General features: G+C 45.0%; 1 protein-coding gene across 1 annotated transcript in view; it reads right to left on the reverse strand.

The window, feature by feature from the left end:
• The window catches only part of lama2 (laminin, alpha 2), a 146501-nt gene that overhangs the window by 16855 nt on the left and 114646 nt on the right, over window positions 1-15000 (reverse strand). Inside the window, 9 exon segments of the mRNA XM_060042433.1 lie at window positions 614-734; window positions 2267-2405; window positions 2697-2841; window positions 3282-3444; window positions 8595-8719; window positions 9008-9167; window positions 10867-11000; window positions 13955-14098; window positions 14544-14698. Of these exon segments, the coding sequence (XP_059898416.1) occupies window positions 614-734; window positions 2267-2405; window positions 2697-2841; window positions 3282-3444; window positions 8595-8719; window positions 9008-9167; window positions 10867-11000; window positions 13955-14098; window positions 14544-14698 (1286 nt within the window).

Here is a 15000-nt window from a genome sequence, read left to right on the forward strand (position 1 = left end):
TCCCAGAACGCTGAGGGCACAGAGCCAATGAAAAAGGATCTTAAAAAGTGACACGGGAGAATCTAAATGTTATACTCTGAAATCCATCTATCCAATTTCGCTTAGAATGTTGTTTTTTAATGTCTGATATATTAAATCTTAAAAGCTAAATCAATTATGTTTCTCGTTGCCCTGCTGACCTTGAAGTCTGTTCCCAGCATTCGGTTGACCATGAACTAACAATCTGTGAGACTTTGTGAACATTTTCAGATAACACGGACACTGCTTCCATTCAGAGCGTGTTCAAATCAAACGTGCCATCCATTCCCGCCGAGGTGGAACGCAACACACATCTCCACCTAAACCTGCTGAAACTTTATACACAACCTGCCCTCACAACCACCTTCTCCACCGTGTTTCTCGCAATATACATTTAAGTCGGTAATTGTGCTCGTGCAATGCATTTAGAGGGATGCCACTGATCAGTAGAGGGGGTGGTGTGAATGAATATAATCTATGGTATAACGTGGTCGACTAAAATCAGTTTAATTCCTCCACAGATGGTGGAGGGGGGTGCTCTGGCAATGGGGGCCCGGCCAGACGATGGTCTGAGGGGGGGGGGGGGGTCTCTCACCTCAACACTGCAGCCCTTGGTGACTCCCGTGTAATCCAGGCTGCCCAGCAGATTATACGGCGTCCTGGAGATCTCAATGTCCCGCAGGCACCCGGCGTAGCGGTGTGTCGTCACCTCGGACCTGCACACACACACACACACACACACACACGCAACAAACACACACACACACACACACACACACACACACAGGGAAATGGTGTTACTTCAAAAGGTCTTTTGGCCAACACACACACACAAACTAACACGCACACAGTGAACATTTTTTACTTCAAAGGCCATTTAGCCAACACACACATCGACACACACACACACACACACACACACACACACACACACACACACACACACACACACACACACACACACACACACACACACACAGGGAAATGGTGTTCAAAAGGCTGTTTAGCCAACATAGACACACACACACACACACACACACACACACACACACACACACACACACACACACACACACACACACACACACACACACACACACACACACACACACACACACACACACGTACACACACACAGTGGGTTGAGTTCAATAGGAAATGACTCAGCATCAAAGCGCAAAAGGTGCTAAAGGCATAGAGAACATGAAGACATAACGGTATGTACAGCCTGGGACGGCTCTCGCTATCTATTTGAAATAGCAAGAAGGACACCCTGACACATCAACCAACACACACACACACACACACACACACACACACACACACACACACAGATGCAACACCAGAGCGGCTTGCCGCCGGCAGAGGTACAGCGCAGCCATGGCATTGGCACAAACTATAATCCCACGTATCGACCTATAAAGTCAACATTTTCACCTGGATTTCATGCTGTAGCAGAGACACACAAAAAAATGTAACATTGCGGATGTAGCTCATGCACGCACATACACATAAGAGTTTGAGAATTTAGCACTCTTGACCAGATAACAAAGTCATCAAAGTCAAAACGGACTCTACATTATGCATGTATTACAGATCCTACTTCTGCAGTAGCGATAATACTGTAGTCGATAGAGACGGGAGATGGTAACGTCTGCGGAAAAATAAAAATGCTTCCGGTTAATAGCTCATTAGCTGGCTAATTAGCCTAGCCGCGGCGCCTCACACAAGAAAATTGGGGAAAAAGAGTTTCTATCAACGTCTTGACTTTACTGGATTCATAATTGCCGTGATAACTCACAACCTCCTGGGCTGACTGCTTACTGAACTCTGGAGGTTCTTTAAAATAAACATGGTTCTGGATAGTAGAATTCCTTAATTTGTGATGTGATGGAAACTATGGTCTAAATGTGTGTGTGTGTGTGTGTGTGTGTGTGTGTGTGTGTGTGTGTGTGTGTGTGTGTGTGTGTGTGTGTGTGTGTGTGTGTGTGAGTTTGATCGGGTGTCCTGCTATAGTCATGTGTGTGTGTGTGTGTGTGTGTGTGTGTGTGTGTGTGTGTGTGTGAGTGTGTGTGTGTTGTTGTGTGTATGTCTATGCGTATGTGTGTGTGTCTGTGTGTGTGTGTGTGTGCGTGTGTGTGTGTGTGTGTTTATGTGTCAATGCATTTTTGTGTGTAGGTGTGTGTGTGTGTGTGTGTGTGTGTGTGTGTGTGTGTGTGTGTGTGTGTGTGTGTGTGTGTGCGTATACCTGTAGTTTCCCTGAGTGGGCAGTCCTCCAAAGTAGATCTTCTGTTTCTCTTTCAGGTTGAGGCCGGTTGCGGCGCCCGGTGATGTAGCAGCCATCTCCTCCTCTTTGCTGCTGTCGATGTCCACTATGGAGACCGTGGCTGTGGAGAGAGGCAGACACTCAGAACACTGGAAACCGGTCAACCAATCCCCAAACCTACCCTCATAACCCCGGACGTTACTCAACAAAAAACTCATTCTAACTCAACCTAGTCAAGCCAAGCCAAGGGGTTCCCAAAACGTCCTGCCGCAGCCCGGGACCCACCAAATATTATGTGCAGTAAAGTAGGAAAAACGTTCTTATTACCATGTCGAAACTTTATTATTTCCCTAACTAATGATGAAATTAAACAGACAAGTTGTGTCTGAGGTTCTCGGAATGCGGTGCATACCTTTCTTCTTGTTGCGAGTCATGGTGAGGGACTTCCAGCGGCCGTCGTTATGGCGACTGGCGGACGTAGCAGTGGCCATCCCAGAGCCCAGGTCAAAGGTCACCTTTATCTTGCCCTCTGACAACTCCAGGGTCATGAAGTCCTTCTAGAGAATGTCAATAAGTAGGAGAGAGATAGTGAAAGATAGAGAGAGTGAGAGATAGAGAGATACAGTGAGAGAGACAGAATAGCTTAATAGCTGTTCTCAACATCGTGTCAACATAATTAAACACCATACGCTTTAACCCCATTCAATACAATACAATACAACACGATAACATTTAACAACAACATTTAACATTCAAACAAATCCAAGGCATTTCCTATTATGTTTAATTCATCGATCAACATTTTATTGTATTAAAAAGTATGTTGTCATTGAATTGCGGTGTGAATATGTGTATGTGAGTGTATGTATGTGTGGGCGTGTGTGTGTGTGTGTGTGTGTGTGTGTGTGTGTGTGTGTGTGTGTGTGTGTGTGTGTGTGTGTGTGTGTGTGTGTGTGTGTGTGTGTGTGTGTGTGTGTGTGGCCTTGCAGTAGCATACCATGTCGTCGGTGGCCAGGTACATGAGCAAGGCATCTGAAGAGAAGGTGCGGAACTTGAAGGTCACCGTGGAGACGTTGGGGTTCCACCTGACGGGCCGCCCCACCCCGGAATAGCCCTCCCCGTCCAGCTGCACCGTGCCCTCACCCTCCGATGCCTGGGGGCTGAGAGAGAGAGTGTGTGAATGAGTGAGTGATTGAATGGGTGAGAGAGAGAGAGATTTGATACAATTTGCAGAGAACTGGACAATTAAAGTAAAGCAATTTAAATATATTTTACTTCTTAAAATAGGTTGGTAAGATTGAAGAGCTATGATTTGAGTATAATTTGTTGGAAATGCCATAGCCAGGTGGTAGTCACGTGACTACGTGTTTGAAATTTACTTGGTTATCCACCTAAAAAGTTTGATAGAACTAGTACAAATTTTGGGGAATAATAAAGATGCAATTTCGGCGGCAAAAAATCCACCTGCAATCCCTGAAAAGTCTGAGAAAAGCTTAAACTGTTATAACATCGGGGAGAAGCTAGCCACCTCCGTGAACAACGCCATCGAGGGGGGGAGGGAATGTTTGGTAAATGGCCTGCAGAAGGATTCGAGTTATCACATGGAAACGTCATTGCACTTGTTGGGAAAGAAGGCCATGTACAGGGGTGTTGCCGTCAACACCTCGGACTGGGAAAGATACGGTTCGAGTGGATCAAACCCAAGGAACAACGTGAGAACCACTGGGATTGCTGCCAACAGAGAAAGGGGAAATGCAATCTCCTTTTTTTTTTTGCAAGAAATGTTACCCATGTGGAGTCAACGACTCTCACACCTGGAAGATTCATATGGAATGTGCCCACAGAATAAATAGTCCTTAGGGTAATGGCGGGTACAAGCGGCCAAGATGGGATGTCTCAGGAGGGGGGCTGGCGTCTCCCTTAGGTATAGGGGTGAGAAGCTCAGCCGCCCGTGAGGAACTCGGCTTAGAGCAGCTTCTCCTCTGCTTAGAAAGGAGTCAGTTGAGCTGTTCCAGGCACGACCAGTGGGGAGGAGACCCCGGGGAAGACCTATGGGCCCTCTCGTGCATCCAGCGCAATTGACTTTCTACACCGCCGCATGTGTTGTTGCTAGTTTGCAACTGGCACAGAGCGTTATTTTCCCTCCACCGCCACTCGCCGCTAAATTAGGGAATGATCTTGCGCCCCAAGGGGCGATTCGGCGAAAGGAGGAGGCGTGTTCTGGCGCAAACGTTCCCTGTTGCTATTTTGCAGTTTCAGAAAACAATTCCGCCACAAACCAGGAAATACCTGGTTTAAAGTCAGTGGCGCGTTGTTCAGATGCTATTTTAAGGGCGCATGCATAATGTTGCTTGTGCACATCGCGCATACACTTTGCTTCTCTCATCTACCTAGCCACACATTCTTGGTCAATTATTTGGGAAAGGACAGCTGATACAGCGGTAATAAGTTTTACTTTTAAATCAATGCATCTGCAAACACCATACAGCAAACACATATTTCTTAACACAGACATCGTCTACAAGCCCATAACTTTTAGGATTGATGAGTATTTAATCGTGAGAAAACATTGTTTTACCGCAAGTGAGTGTTAAAAAGAATGAATGAATGCGGGCGCGCGTGTGTGCGTCCATCTGTTTAAACACATGCAAACTAAACACATAACGCACACATAATACAGTCCATGGCCGTGTATATTAAGTTTAATATTCATGTGGTCATGCATCTGTCTCATCGGAGACTGCAAACGCGCTGTCAAAATATCAACTCGTTAGATTCAAATGCGCTCCTCTTAAAGGGGATGGGAGCTGGCACTCTCATTGGTTTATTGCACGTTATGCCCAAACCACACCTACGGGTAATTAGGTTACTTCAGACCAACCCTTTTTAGATTTGCGTCGGGCGCAAGAGTCATTTATCCGCCGGTATAATAGCAACATCGCCATAGAACCGCCCACAAAGCTACTTGAGTTTTTGTGCTTCTCCCTTGCGATTCAGACCGTTAAAATAGGGCCCTATGTCCCCCCTTGTCAGAGCTGGTCAATGTGGCCGGGGAAAGAAAAGTTTGGGGCCCACTGCTTGAGCTGCTGCACCCTACCCCGCGGCTAATGGCAATGGTCAGGCTACCGTGATGTACAAAGGTCTTCGGTACCAAGATTGCGACGCCATCCCACAAGGTGATCACGAGGCGAGGAAGAATGTACCTATACAAGATGGCGGGAGGGCCGTTGGGTTTTACGCAGGGTACAGAGCACGCACATATGAGAGGAGAAGGGCTTATGGCGAGGTAATAAAGGAACTCCGACCAAGGGAGAAGCCATCTCCATCCACCTGGCTTCCCTGACAAAGACGTTTCGAGAGTCAAGGGGATTGGATTTTTTTGGTTATGCTGCTCATGTTAGAGATGAACCCCTTATCTTAACACTAAATGATAACATGATCTGTTTCTGATTATGGTTCAACCGTTTCTTTTGAGTTCTAATGATGGTGGTTTGAACTTCAAAGTGAAATGAATAAAAAGAGTTTAAGTCGCAAAAAGATGGACTTGGAATTCATTCAGGAATCTTACATATGTGTAGAGGATGTGCCGTTCTTCCAAGTTAGGCTATAGTAGCAGTGGTGGGTAGAGTACTGAAAATCTATACTCAAGTAAAAGTACAATTACTTTTCTTCAAAATCTACTTGAGTAAAAGTAAATATTCCAATTGGAAAACCCACTTGAGTAAGAGTAAAAAAGTACTTTGTTATAAAGTTACTGAAATTACAAGTTACTTTCGATTTTTGTATTGATTGCTTGGATCAGTGAAAAATACATAACGTGTTTGTGTGTGAGTGAGTGAGTGAGTGAGAGAGAGAAAGAGATGCACTCATTAAACATTTCCTCACAAGATGGCTGTGTATAGTTCATTATAAACATACAACAATACATACTCAAAAAAAGTCATTTCATGTCTTATCAAACAAATTTACACTTGAAAATTGTGTAAATTTGCAGCTCTGTGCATATGACAAAAGGCAAGAGCTTTGGAAGAACACTAATAATAATAATAATAATCGATCAGTTTTTTATAGCGCTTTTCTAAGTACTCAAAGACTAACAATGAAACACTAACCGGCTGGCTTGGTTAGCTGATTGGCCAATCAGATTTGTCTTGATGCGATTGCGATTCAGCCTACGCATAGCATGCATGCACACTCACAGCCAGACAGAACAACGACGAAGAAGTTCTAGAGTGGTCGGCAGAATACAGATCCTGTGTAACATAGTATCTTCAGAATTCTATAAACTCTACGTGGACCGTAGATTGATTTGATTGCACCTTCTTTCCTGAGCTTGCCCATGCTTTTAGCAGGGATTATGAATGCAGTTTGTGACCCCAGCCTGGAAAGATTTAGCAAGTCTAAGGGCTTTATATGCCTTTGTGTATGCCAAGCACACAGTCTTGCTTTCCACAAATGTGCTACATTGTAAACCTTTTCCAATCATACAATATTCCTTCAAGGCTGGGTCTTCATTCTATCTTGAGAACCATCATCTCAACATTTAAGGCAAAACCAGTTTGCTGCTCCTATGACAATTCTTATGATTCCTCTATGCAAAAGTCCTCAATGCATACTTTTTCGGCCTTCAGAGAGGATGTTCTTGTTCGCCTCAGGGTTCATAGGGCAAAGTCAGCCATGATGCTGTAGAATGAGGCAGCACAAGACATTGTAAAGACATTGTTCTATTCATTGGGAAATGACATACCTAGCAATGACATACCATACTCCTGGTATTCAGAACATCTTTACATATGCTGCTGAGGAGGGGGTAGGGAGAAACCGAAGGCAGGAGAGAGTGGGAGGGTGAGGGGTCTCAATGAATGCAATGTCCTTTGATGTGTCTATCTATCACCGGATAATTTGGTAACACAACAAAGATGGAACCTATGGATCACTGATGAAAGCATTTGCCTTTGCAGTACTATGAATGCAGAGAATTTGGTGTCAGTGGAGAAATCTACAAGGGAGATTTACAAGCGGTGCACAGTTAGTGACTTGTATTCCATCACCCGGCAGTGTCGATACAGCCTGAGAGGGTAGGTGGAGCAAACACAACATACTCTTCAACTTCCTGGTGTGCGAGGGCAGTCTCTGCTAGCTTTGCCAGTAAACCAATTGACAACTGACTGAAATTCCTCAGGCATCTTTGGGAAGTGAGGTCCAAAAACACACTTGCAATTACCGCTCATTGCAAAAGGTGTCGCCAGAAAATATTGCCACTTGCCACTTTAACTCTAAATAAAAAACAATTATTCACAAAATCAATCTAAATAAATTAAATTCATCAGCTATACCGGCAAACTTCTGACCAATCAGAACATCTCCTCCCTGATTGGTAGAGGGATTCCATCTGGCCTGTCAATAGCTGCGTTTCCATCTAAAAGGTGATGCGAATCTTTAGAAAGTTCGCAAAAAAGTAATTCGAATTAGGCGCGTTTCCATCAAGTGGTTGGAGCGGGTAACTACCCTAGTTCTGCCTGGAGGTGGCGTTGAAGGCAAAAAATGTATGCCGACACGTGGCTGTAATAAATGGTAGAAATAGAAAAGCTGTAACAAATGTAACAAAAAGCGGTTAGTCCGCCAATGGAGAAGAGTATCAACAAACATGGAGAGGGGAATTCAGCAGCAATTGGTTTCGCTTGGGCAAGTAAAATAGCCAAATTATCATTGGCTATTTTAACTTCAATCCTTAGACGAAGAAATAGAGAAATTACATTGTACACAGCGGTAGCAAGGGAAATACGAGGACGACGTCGAGTGCCTTACGTATGGGAGAGCACAATAGGGTGATGACGTTACACGTCGATGTCGGCAGGGTTGCTATGGCCGGTCGTTATGCGGAAATCGGAAAGACTGTCAGTCCTGTGTGTTCAAAGTTCGCTACGTCACAGCTGTTTCGAAAAGTGTGTTTCCATCTCCCATTTTGCGAATTTACTGTCTTTCGCATTTCTCAAAAACCACCTCAAGCGAGCGGATAAACTTTTTTGCGAATTAGAGGATTTTTATGCGAATTTTGGTGTTTCCATCACCGTTTACTGATTCGATACTTCAAAGTTCGCATAAATCAGGGGGATGGAAACGCACCTAATGACATGCGCGCTGACAGCATAATCTGTGTATCATTTCCAACGCTACCGGAGTCTAGACTGAAAAGGCGCTACTGATGCTGCTGATACAGTCTGATTCTCCGAGCGATGTCTGAAGAACGTTGAAGAAGAGACCCGATCAGATCGGTGGGGGGCCGGGGGGGCCTGGTGGTGGTGGGTACCTGACAGTGCAGCCCTTGCAGTCTCCCTGGCGGTCCCTGTAGTTCCACAGGCCGATGGGCTTGCTGTCCAGGAACGTCTCGCCCATGCAGCCGGTAAACGTGGTGGTCCTCACCGCATCCGCTTTCTAGAGAGAGAGAGAGAGAGACAGAGACAGAGACAGAGACAGAGACAGACAGACAGACAGACAGACAGACAGACAGACAGACAGACAGACAGACAGACAGAGAGATGTTTTAGACTTTGACCTCCTAATTGTTCAACTGCTTTGGTAATGTTAACGTTGGTTTCTCATGCCAATAACGCTTTTTGGAATTAAATTCAATTGAATTGGGATAGAAGGCCGAAGGTCAGCAAAAGTAAAAGTATGAAGGTGTAGGAGACAGAGAGACGGACAGAGAGACAGACAGGCTACCTTGACGGTTCCCAGGATGCCCCCGACGAACAGGTAGGCGTTGTGGTCCACGTCCAGGATGGTGAAGGCCGTGGGAGAGTTGGCGCTGGCGGGCATCGGCAGCAGGCCAGCCAGGGCGCCCTCCAGAGGATACACCGAGATGGTGCCGTTCAGACCGTTACTGAGAGAGAGACAGAGACAGAGACAGAGAGAGAGAGAGAGAGAGAGGGTGAGAGAGAGAGAGAGAGAGAGAGAGGAGAGAGAGAGAGAGAGAGAGAGAGAGAGAGAGAGAGAGAGAGAGGGTGAGAGAGAGAGAGAGAGGGTGAGAGAGAGAGAGAGAGAGAGAGAGAGAGAGAGAGAGAGAGAGAGAGAGAGAGAGAGATAGAGAGACAGAGAGAGAGATGGATAAATATAAGTCACATCTAACACCAAGTTTAAGGAGAATTCCACACCCTATCTCCACCATTAAAATCATCATTTAATATTATTATATACTCTTTTCACTGTATGTACACATTTAAATTTTTATTACATGCCATTATTTAATTGTTTCTTTATTATTATTCGTATAATTTAAAATCTTTTTTCTCTATGGGCCATTAAGCCCTTTAAACCTTGAGGGAGAAAGAATTAGAGAACGAGCCATGTTTGATAAAAGTGTACTGCATGAATAAAGAAAGAGTGAACCAGGCAAGGCACAGACCAGCCCCTCAGAGATGTTAAGGCGGGTTGAGGAGCCCAGAAATCGAACCAGCAACCCCCTAGGGGCCTCACCCCTATGGCCCTATCATGTTGGTCACATGTTGTTATGTAGGAGAAGCCGCAACGCCAGGTCTTACAGGATATTCACCATGTTCCAGGCATGTTCTGTGCTCACAGCAGAAACAATAGAGGCTATCTGCAGTTTCTACCCTGCAATGGAAGCTGGGGAGTCCCCTCACGGCAACCACCAGGGAACCTCCCGCCCCAAACACAAACAGAACTGTAATAATACTAATGACGCCAACACCGATCGAATCAGGTTTGATACTGCTGAGGTGGAAGCTCTCCTGCAGTGGAGGCGGCTGTCCGGCCAGTGAATAATAACACGCAGACTGCTCATGCATTGTCCCGTGTAAGCAACACACAATCATTTGGTTAAGATGGTCATTAAATGGTGTGGGATGTATTGGGTCATGTGGGCGGCTAATTTCCCAGGTGAGGCCGGCTACCAGCGGCCGAGCGAGCGGCTGGATCTATTGGAACGCGGCCGCCTCTCTCATACCAACCAGTGTGAGCGTGTGTGTGCGTGTGTGACAACTGCGCTCCAACGCAGAACTCAATCCATTAGGGGGTCTCAATTATATGCAATGATACAAAACGGGGATAGGTTTCACGAGTTCCCGCAGTGTGTTCAACATGAGCATAATGCTTTCCCAGGGCCATAATGGTATAATGTTCGGTAGGTTTCGCCCCTAGTTACTGTAGCAGGCCACTTATCAGGTGGGCGTTGATTTGAGTTATAGGGGCCGGTGTATAAGCGCCTGTACCTGTGAGCATGTGTCCGTGAACACTGTGCTAGATCGGCACACGCGTCAAGCTGACCTGTGACAGCTTGTGAAAGCTTACTGCATGTCTTTGCAACTTAGTGTGAATGTAGCACAATTGTGTATTGTATGTTACTCCTATTGTCCCGTATATAGGATCCGATTTGAAAGCCATTCCATACTTATTTTATGTGATTTTCAATAGAACAACTTTTCTATTCAGTTTCAAGTTTCATAGGGTCAGAGTGTGTGTGTGCGCGTGTGTGCGTGCGAGCATGCATCAGTGTGCGCGTGCGTGCATGCGCATGTGTGTGCGTGCGTTCGTGTTGGTGTGTGTGCGTGTGGTCATCTCACCGAGAGGCCTCGATCCGGTGCCATTTGCCGTCGCTGATGGAGAGGTGGGGGTACTCCACCCTCCCCACGCCCGAGCCCACGTCCCACAGGAAGCTCACCTTGCCCTTGCGCATCTCCAGGGCCAGGAAATCCACCTGGATCGGGACCGAGGGGGGAGGGGGGGTGACAAAGGGAGTCAGGGAGGGGAAAACAGATGGATACGGTAATGAGTCAAAAATAAATACACTGAAAATACAGAAAAAACGGTAAGGCTACACAAATATGGAAACAAAAAATTTAAAATAATCATCTGTACATAAGTGTGTGTAAATAAATGGTGTGCATACAAAGATATATGTATATACTTATTTGTCATTTGATTTAAACCTAACGGGGGCCTGAAATCTGCAGTTACAAATCTGCAGCATCAGGGGAAGGAGAAAGTAATGATATATGGCCGAGTTCAATGGCTCAGGCTTTTTAATTGTAACCAGTGTGATTCCAATTAATACCTGCTATCCACTGAGGGATATAAAGAGCAGTAAGGGTTGCTATGTTATCCGGGATTCTAATTTCAAGAACTAATCTTTTCCCCCCTAATTCTCTCTCTAAAGTAAATTCTCACAATATTTCTCCTGCATTTTGATGAATGGCCTTATTACTTATGTATGAGCTCAACATTTATACACACAGTCAAGCAAACGCACAAACTCAGACACACACACCAATAAACACACACACACAAATATATATAATTATAATTCATACAGTTCAATGCACTATTGAACAACATTTCTGAGAGTTTCTTATTAAGATACAGGACACACAAAAAGTTGCACCCATTCTAGTCTCTCCAAAACTTGGAAAATATTAATTATCACAGATCACAAATCAAAGGGCAATATTCTAGATTATGAACTAGGAACACATTTTAGAAAATCACAAATTAGTGAACCACATACACATACATATGCACACATTCACACGCACACACACACACACACACACACACACACACACACACACACACACACACACACACACACACACACACACACACACAGACACAGACACAGACACAGACACACAGACACACACAGACACACACACACACACACACACACACAGTCAAACAAACATACACACACCCTCTCAGATGGAGCAAGACATTAATTTCTCAGGGGAAATCAGAACAAGGCAGAAAGCAGCATAAAGTCGCTGTTAATTGCTCTCGCTAGCTGGGACATAAACACTAAACGCACACACACACACGCACGCACGCATACACACACACACACACACACACACACACACACACACACACACACACACACACACACACACACACACACACACCTGCAGGGATTGTCACTAGTAAATTAATCTGTGATATGTTTTGCATGATGCCTAGTAATAAGTATATGTGCTTGTTTATTTGTGTGTGTCCCTGCATATTTGCGTGCTTGCGTGGGAAACGGTGCTGGTGCGAGTGTGTACTGTGTTGAGCTCTGCATTTTATGATGATAAGTATGATAAATGTTACAGTTCTACGCCATCCTCAACATCATGAAATGTGATTAATGGGCAATATTTAACGAATGATAAAATGTAAATATGCACTGCAAAAAGTTGAGGCAGTGTATTTTCCCACCAATATGACTTTGTGGCCATAAACTAAAAGCAAAAATGGAGGTACTGACTCTCCCAGAGTCTGTCTACACAGAGCTGTACATGCTAGGATTGGAACGGTAACCGTCCAAAAAACGTACCTTACGGGATGATTACATGAATGGAAGGCCGAAACAAAACATTCTTTAACGAACATCAGTGTTCACTGTATTGGGTAAATGAATGCAATAAAAAAATGGCCTATTGGTGAAACAGCTACACTGAACCAAGAAGAATAGATGTAGACCTACAATAACACACATTCAATTCACATGGTTCACATGGTCTATGGTTCAATACGCTACTTTCTGTGAACTAAACAGAGACATAATGTGGTTACATATGGTAAAATAATGTTTAGCCTACAGTGTGTTACTGAATCGATCATGGATGTAGCACCCTACACAGCCTCTACATAGTATATGTGTATAGTGTTCAGCCTTATGACAGCAAAAACGCTGTGATTAAATCAATGCACGTCTCAAATGAGGCGTCGTTTTGACCCTTTTGGCCCTCGATACAACCGCGCAGGGTCGCTGCACACACGTGCACGGTTTGGGACTGATTGCATTGCGGTACGGCAGAGAAGTCCCAGCCGTATAATTATCGTAAACATTAAGACTTTCTCCTACTTTGTTTTACACACAGCAAGTAACAATGCTTGTGACTGTTGATGACTATCGATTACGCGCTCAGTGACTGCGACACTGAGTGATTAGTGGAGAACATCACCAAGGTTGGGAGCAGCGGGGCGGGGGGAGTGCGAGTGGTAGATCTACTTCCAGATCCATTACTATTACGAGCAGGATCGCGTGTCAAATATATCGAGCCATTCACAGCGACCAACTCTAACCGACGGAGAGATTAAACCCGAACAACAAGTCTGGTCAAGTCGAGTGCGTTTCATTTGTATAGCCGTTGATCGAAGTTACAGCCTCGGAGGTCTTATGGGGCCACCCGTGTATGAAGCCCCCCCTGACACTAGCCAAAGGGTGAGAAAACGCTCCTTTCGTGAACAAGGAAGGAACCTTGAGAAGGATCGCAGAGTGGGGGGATCCAGTGATGGTCAGGAGTGCACTGGGCGCCATAATTGACAGTCGTATTACAAGCAAACGGTTTAAGAACAATAATTAACCAAGAGTATTGTTCATGCTGATGAGGTGTTGGCTTGTGAGGGAGCTGCGGTTATTCCGCGGTTGCAGAGGTTGGATTACATGGTTCACATTATTGCACTCTATATATCGGTTTATTTCAGGATTCTTTATCATTTCAATATTTTCATTTAAAGGGCAAATAAAAAATATATAGCAATGAACCAAAGCGAATGCCGTGAGCGTAGACCGTTAAACAAACTCTCCTGCACCTCCTTACACCCCTGATATTTGCCTATGCCGCAAATAGCAACCTAACAGGAAAGGGGAGGATGTGAGGTCACACGTACGTATTTGGCGGAGCCCAGGTAGAACAGGAGGTTGTCTGGCGTGGTGGTCTTGACGTGGAGGACGATGGTGTTGTACCTCCCCTTCCGAATGTCGGGCCGGTAACTACGGAGACAGTCACCGCCCGACGACACAGACACCTTGATCTGAGGAGAGACACGCATACACTCAGAGCCTTCAACCCTGCGCTTTGGAACAGCCTTTAAACAAGTTATCTGTGGAATTGTACCTCTACTATTATTTTAAACTAAATGAATGATATTTTGGTGTCTTGCACATGGATCCCTGGCAAATAGTGATTGTAATTCAATCAAACGTAATCCAACCTCATCCAATCCTATATTGTTATCGACCCTCATCTACTCTCATCTATCCTCCTCTACTCGTATCTACTCTATCTACCCTCATCTACCCTCATCAAGTCTAATCAAATGTAAGATAGTCTTATCTATCTACTCTACTCTAATCTATATTTTTTATTCATAACATAAACCTTCTACTTGATTAACTGCACACGTTTGATTACACTTTCCGCAAGAAGTTCCGGGCTCCATGCGTGCAGTATGGATGATTGTGTTTCCATCGATTTACCGAGTTGGCCTGCTTCCTGGCCTGGTTGATCAGCTCCTTTATTTGAGAGATGTTGCGCCTGAGATTGTCTTGCAGCCTCTTGATTGGCTGCAGCTTCTCCAACAGCCTGTCCGCCTCGTCCTCCAGATCCTTGACTTTGGCCCCGGCAGCATGGACTGAATCGAGAGAGGGAGAACAGTCAGCAGGGCTTCTCTGTTACTGGCTACTGCTGGTTAAAGAGAAGCAGCACAGGATGGAAACAAAGCCAAATCGTCAGAGCAGAGGAAGAGATTGACCAAGAGCAAAGAGGTAATGGGTAATGGTGGGGAAAAAGGCTCAAGGACTAGCAAGATAGAAAACATCTAGCTAAGCGCAGCTAATGTCAGATATACTATTAGCATAGGTCACTATTACAAGAGGAGAACTTGCCTATTGCACAGCAATGACAATGAAATGACAGAAAGAATGACAGAAAGAA

The sequence above is a fragment of the Gadus macrocephalus genome, chromosome 21 (genome assembly GCF_031168955.1).
Source record: "Gadus macrocephalus chromosome 21, ASM3116895v1".
Taxonomy (NCBI): domain Eukaryota; kingdom Metazoa; phylum Chordata; class Actinopteri; order Gadiformes; family Gadidae; genus Gadus; species Gadus macrocephalus.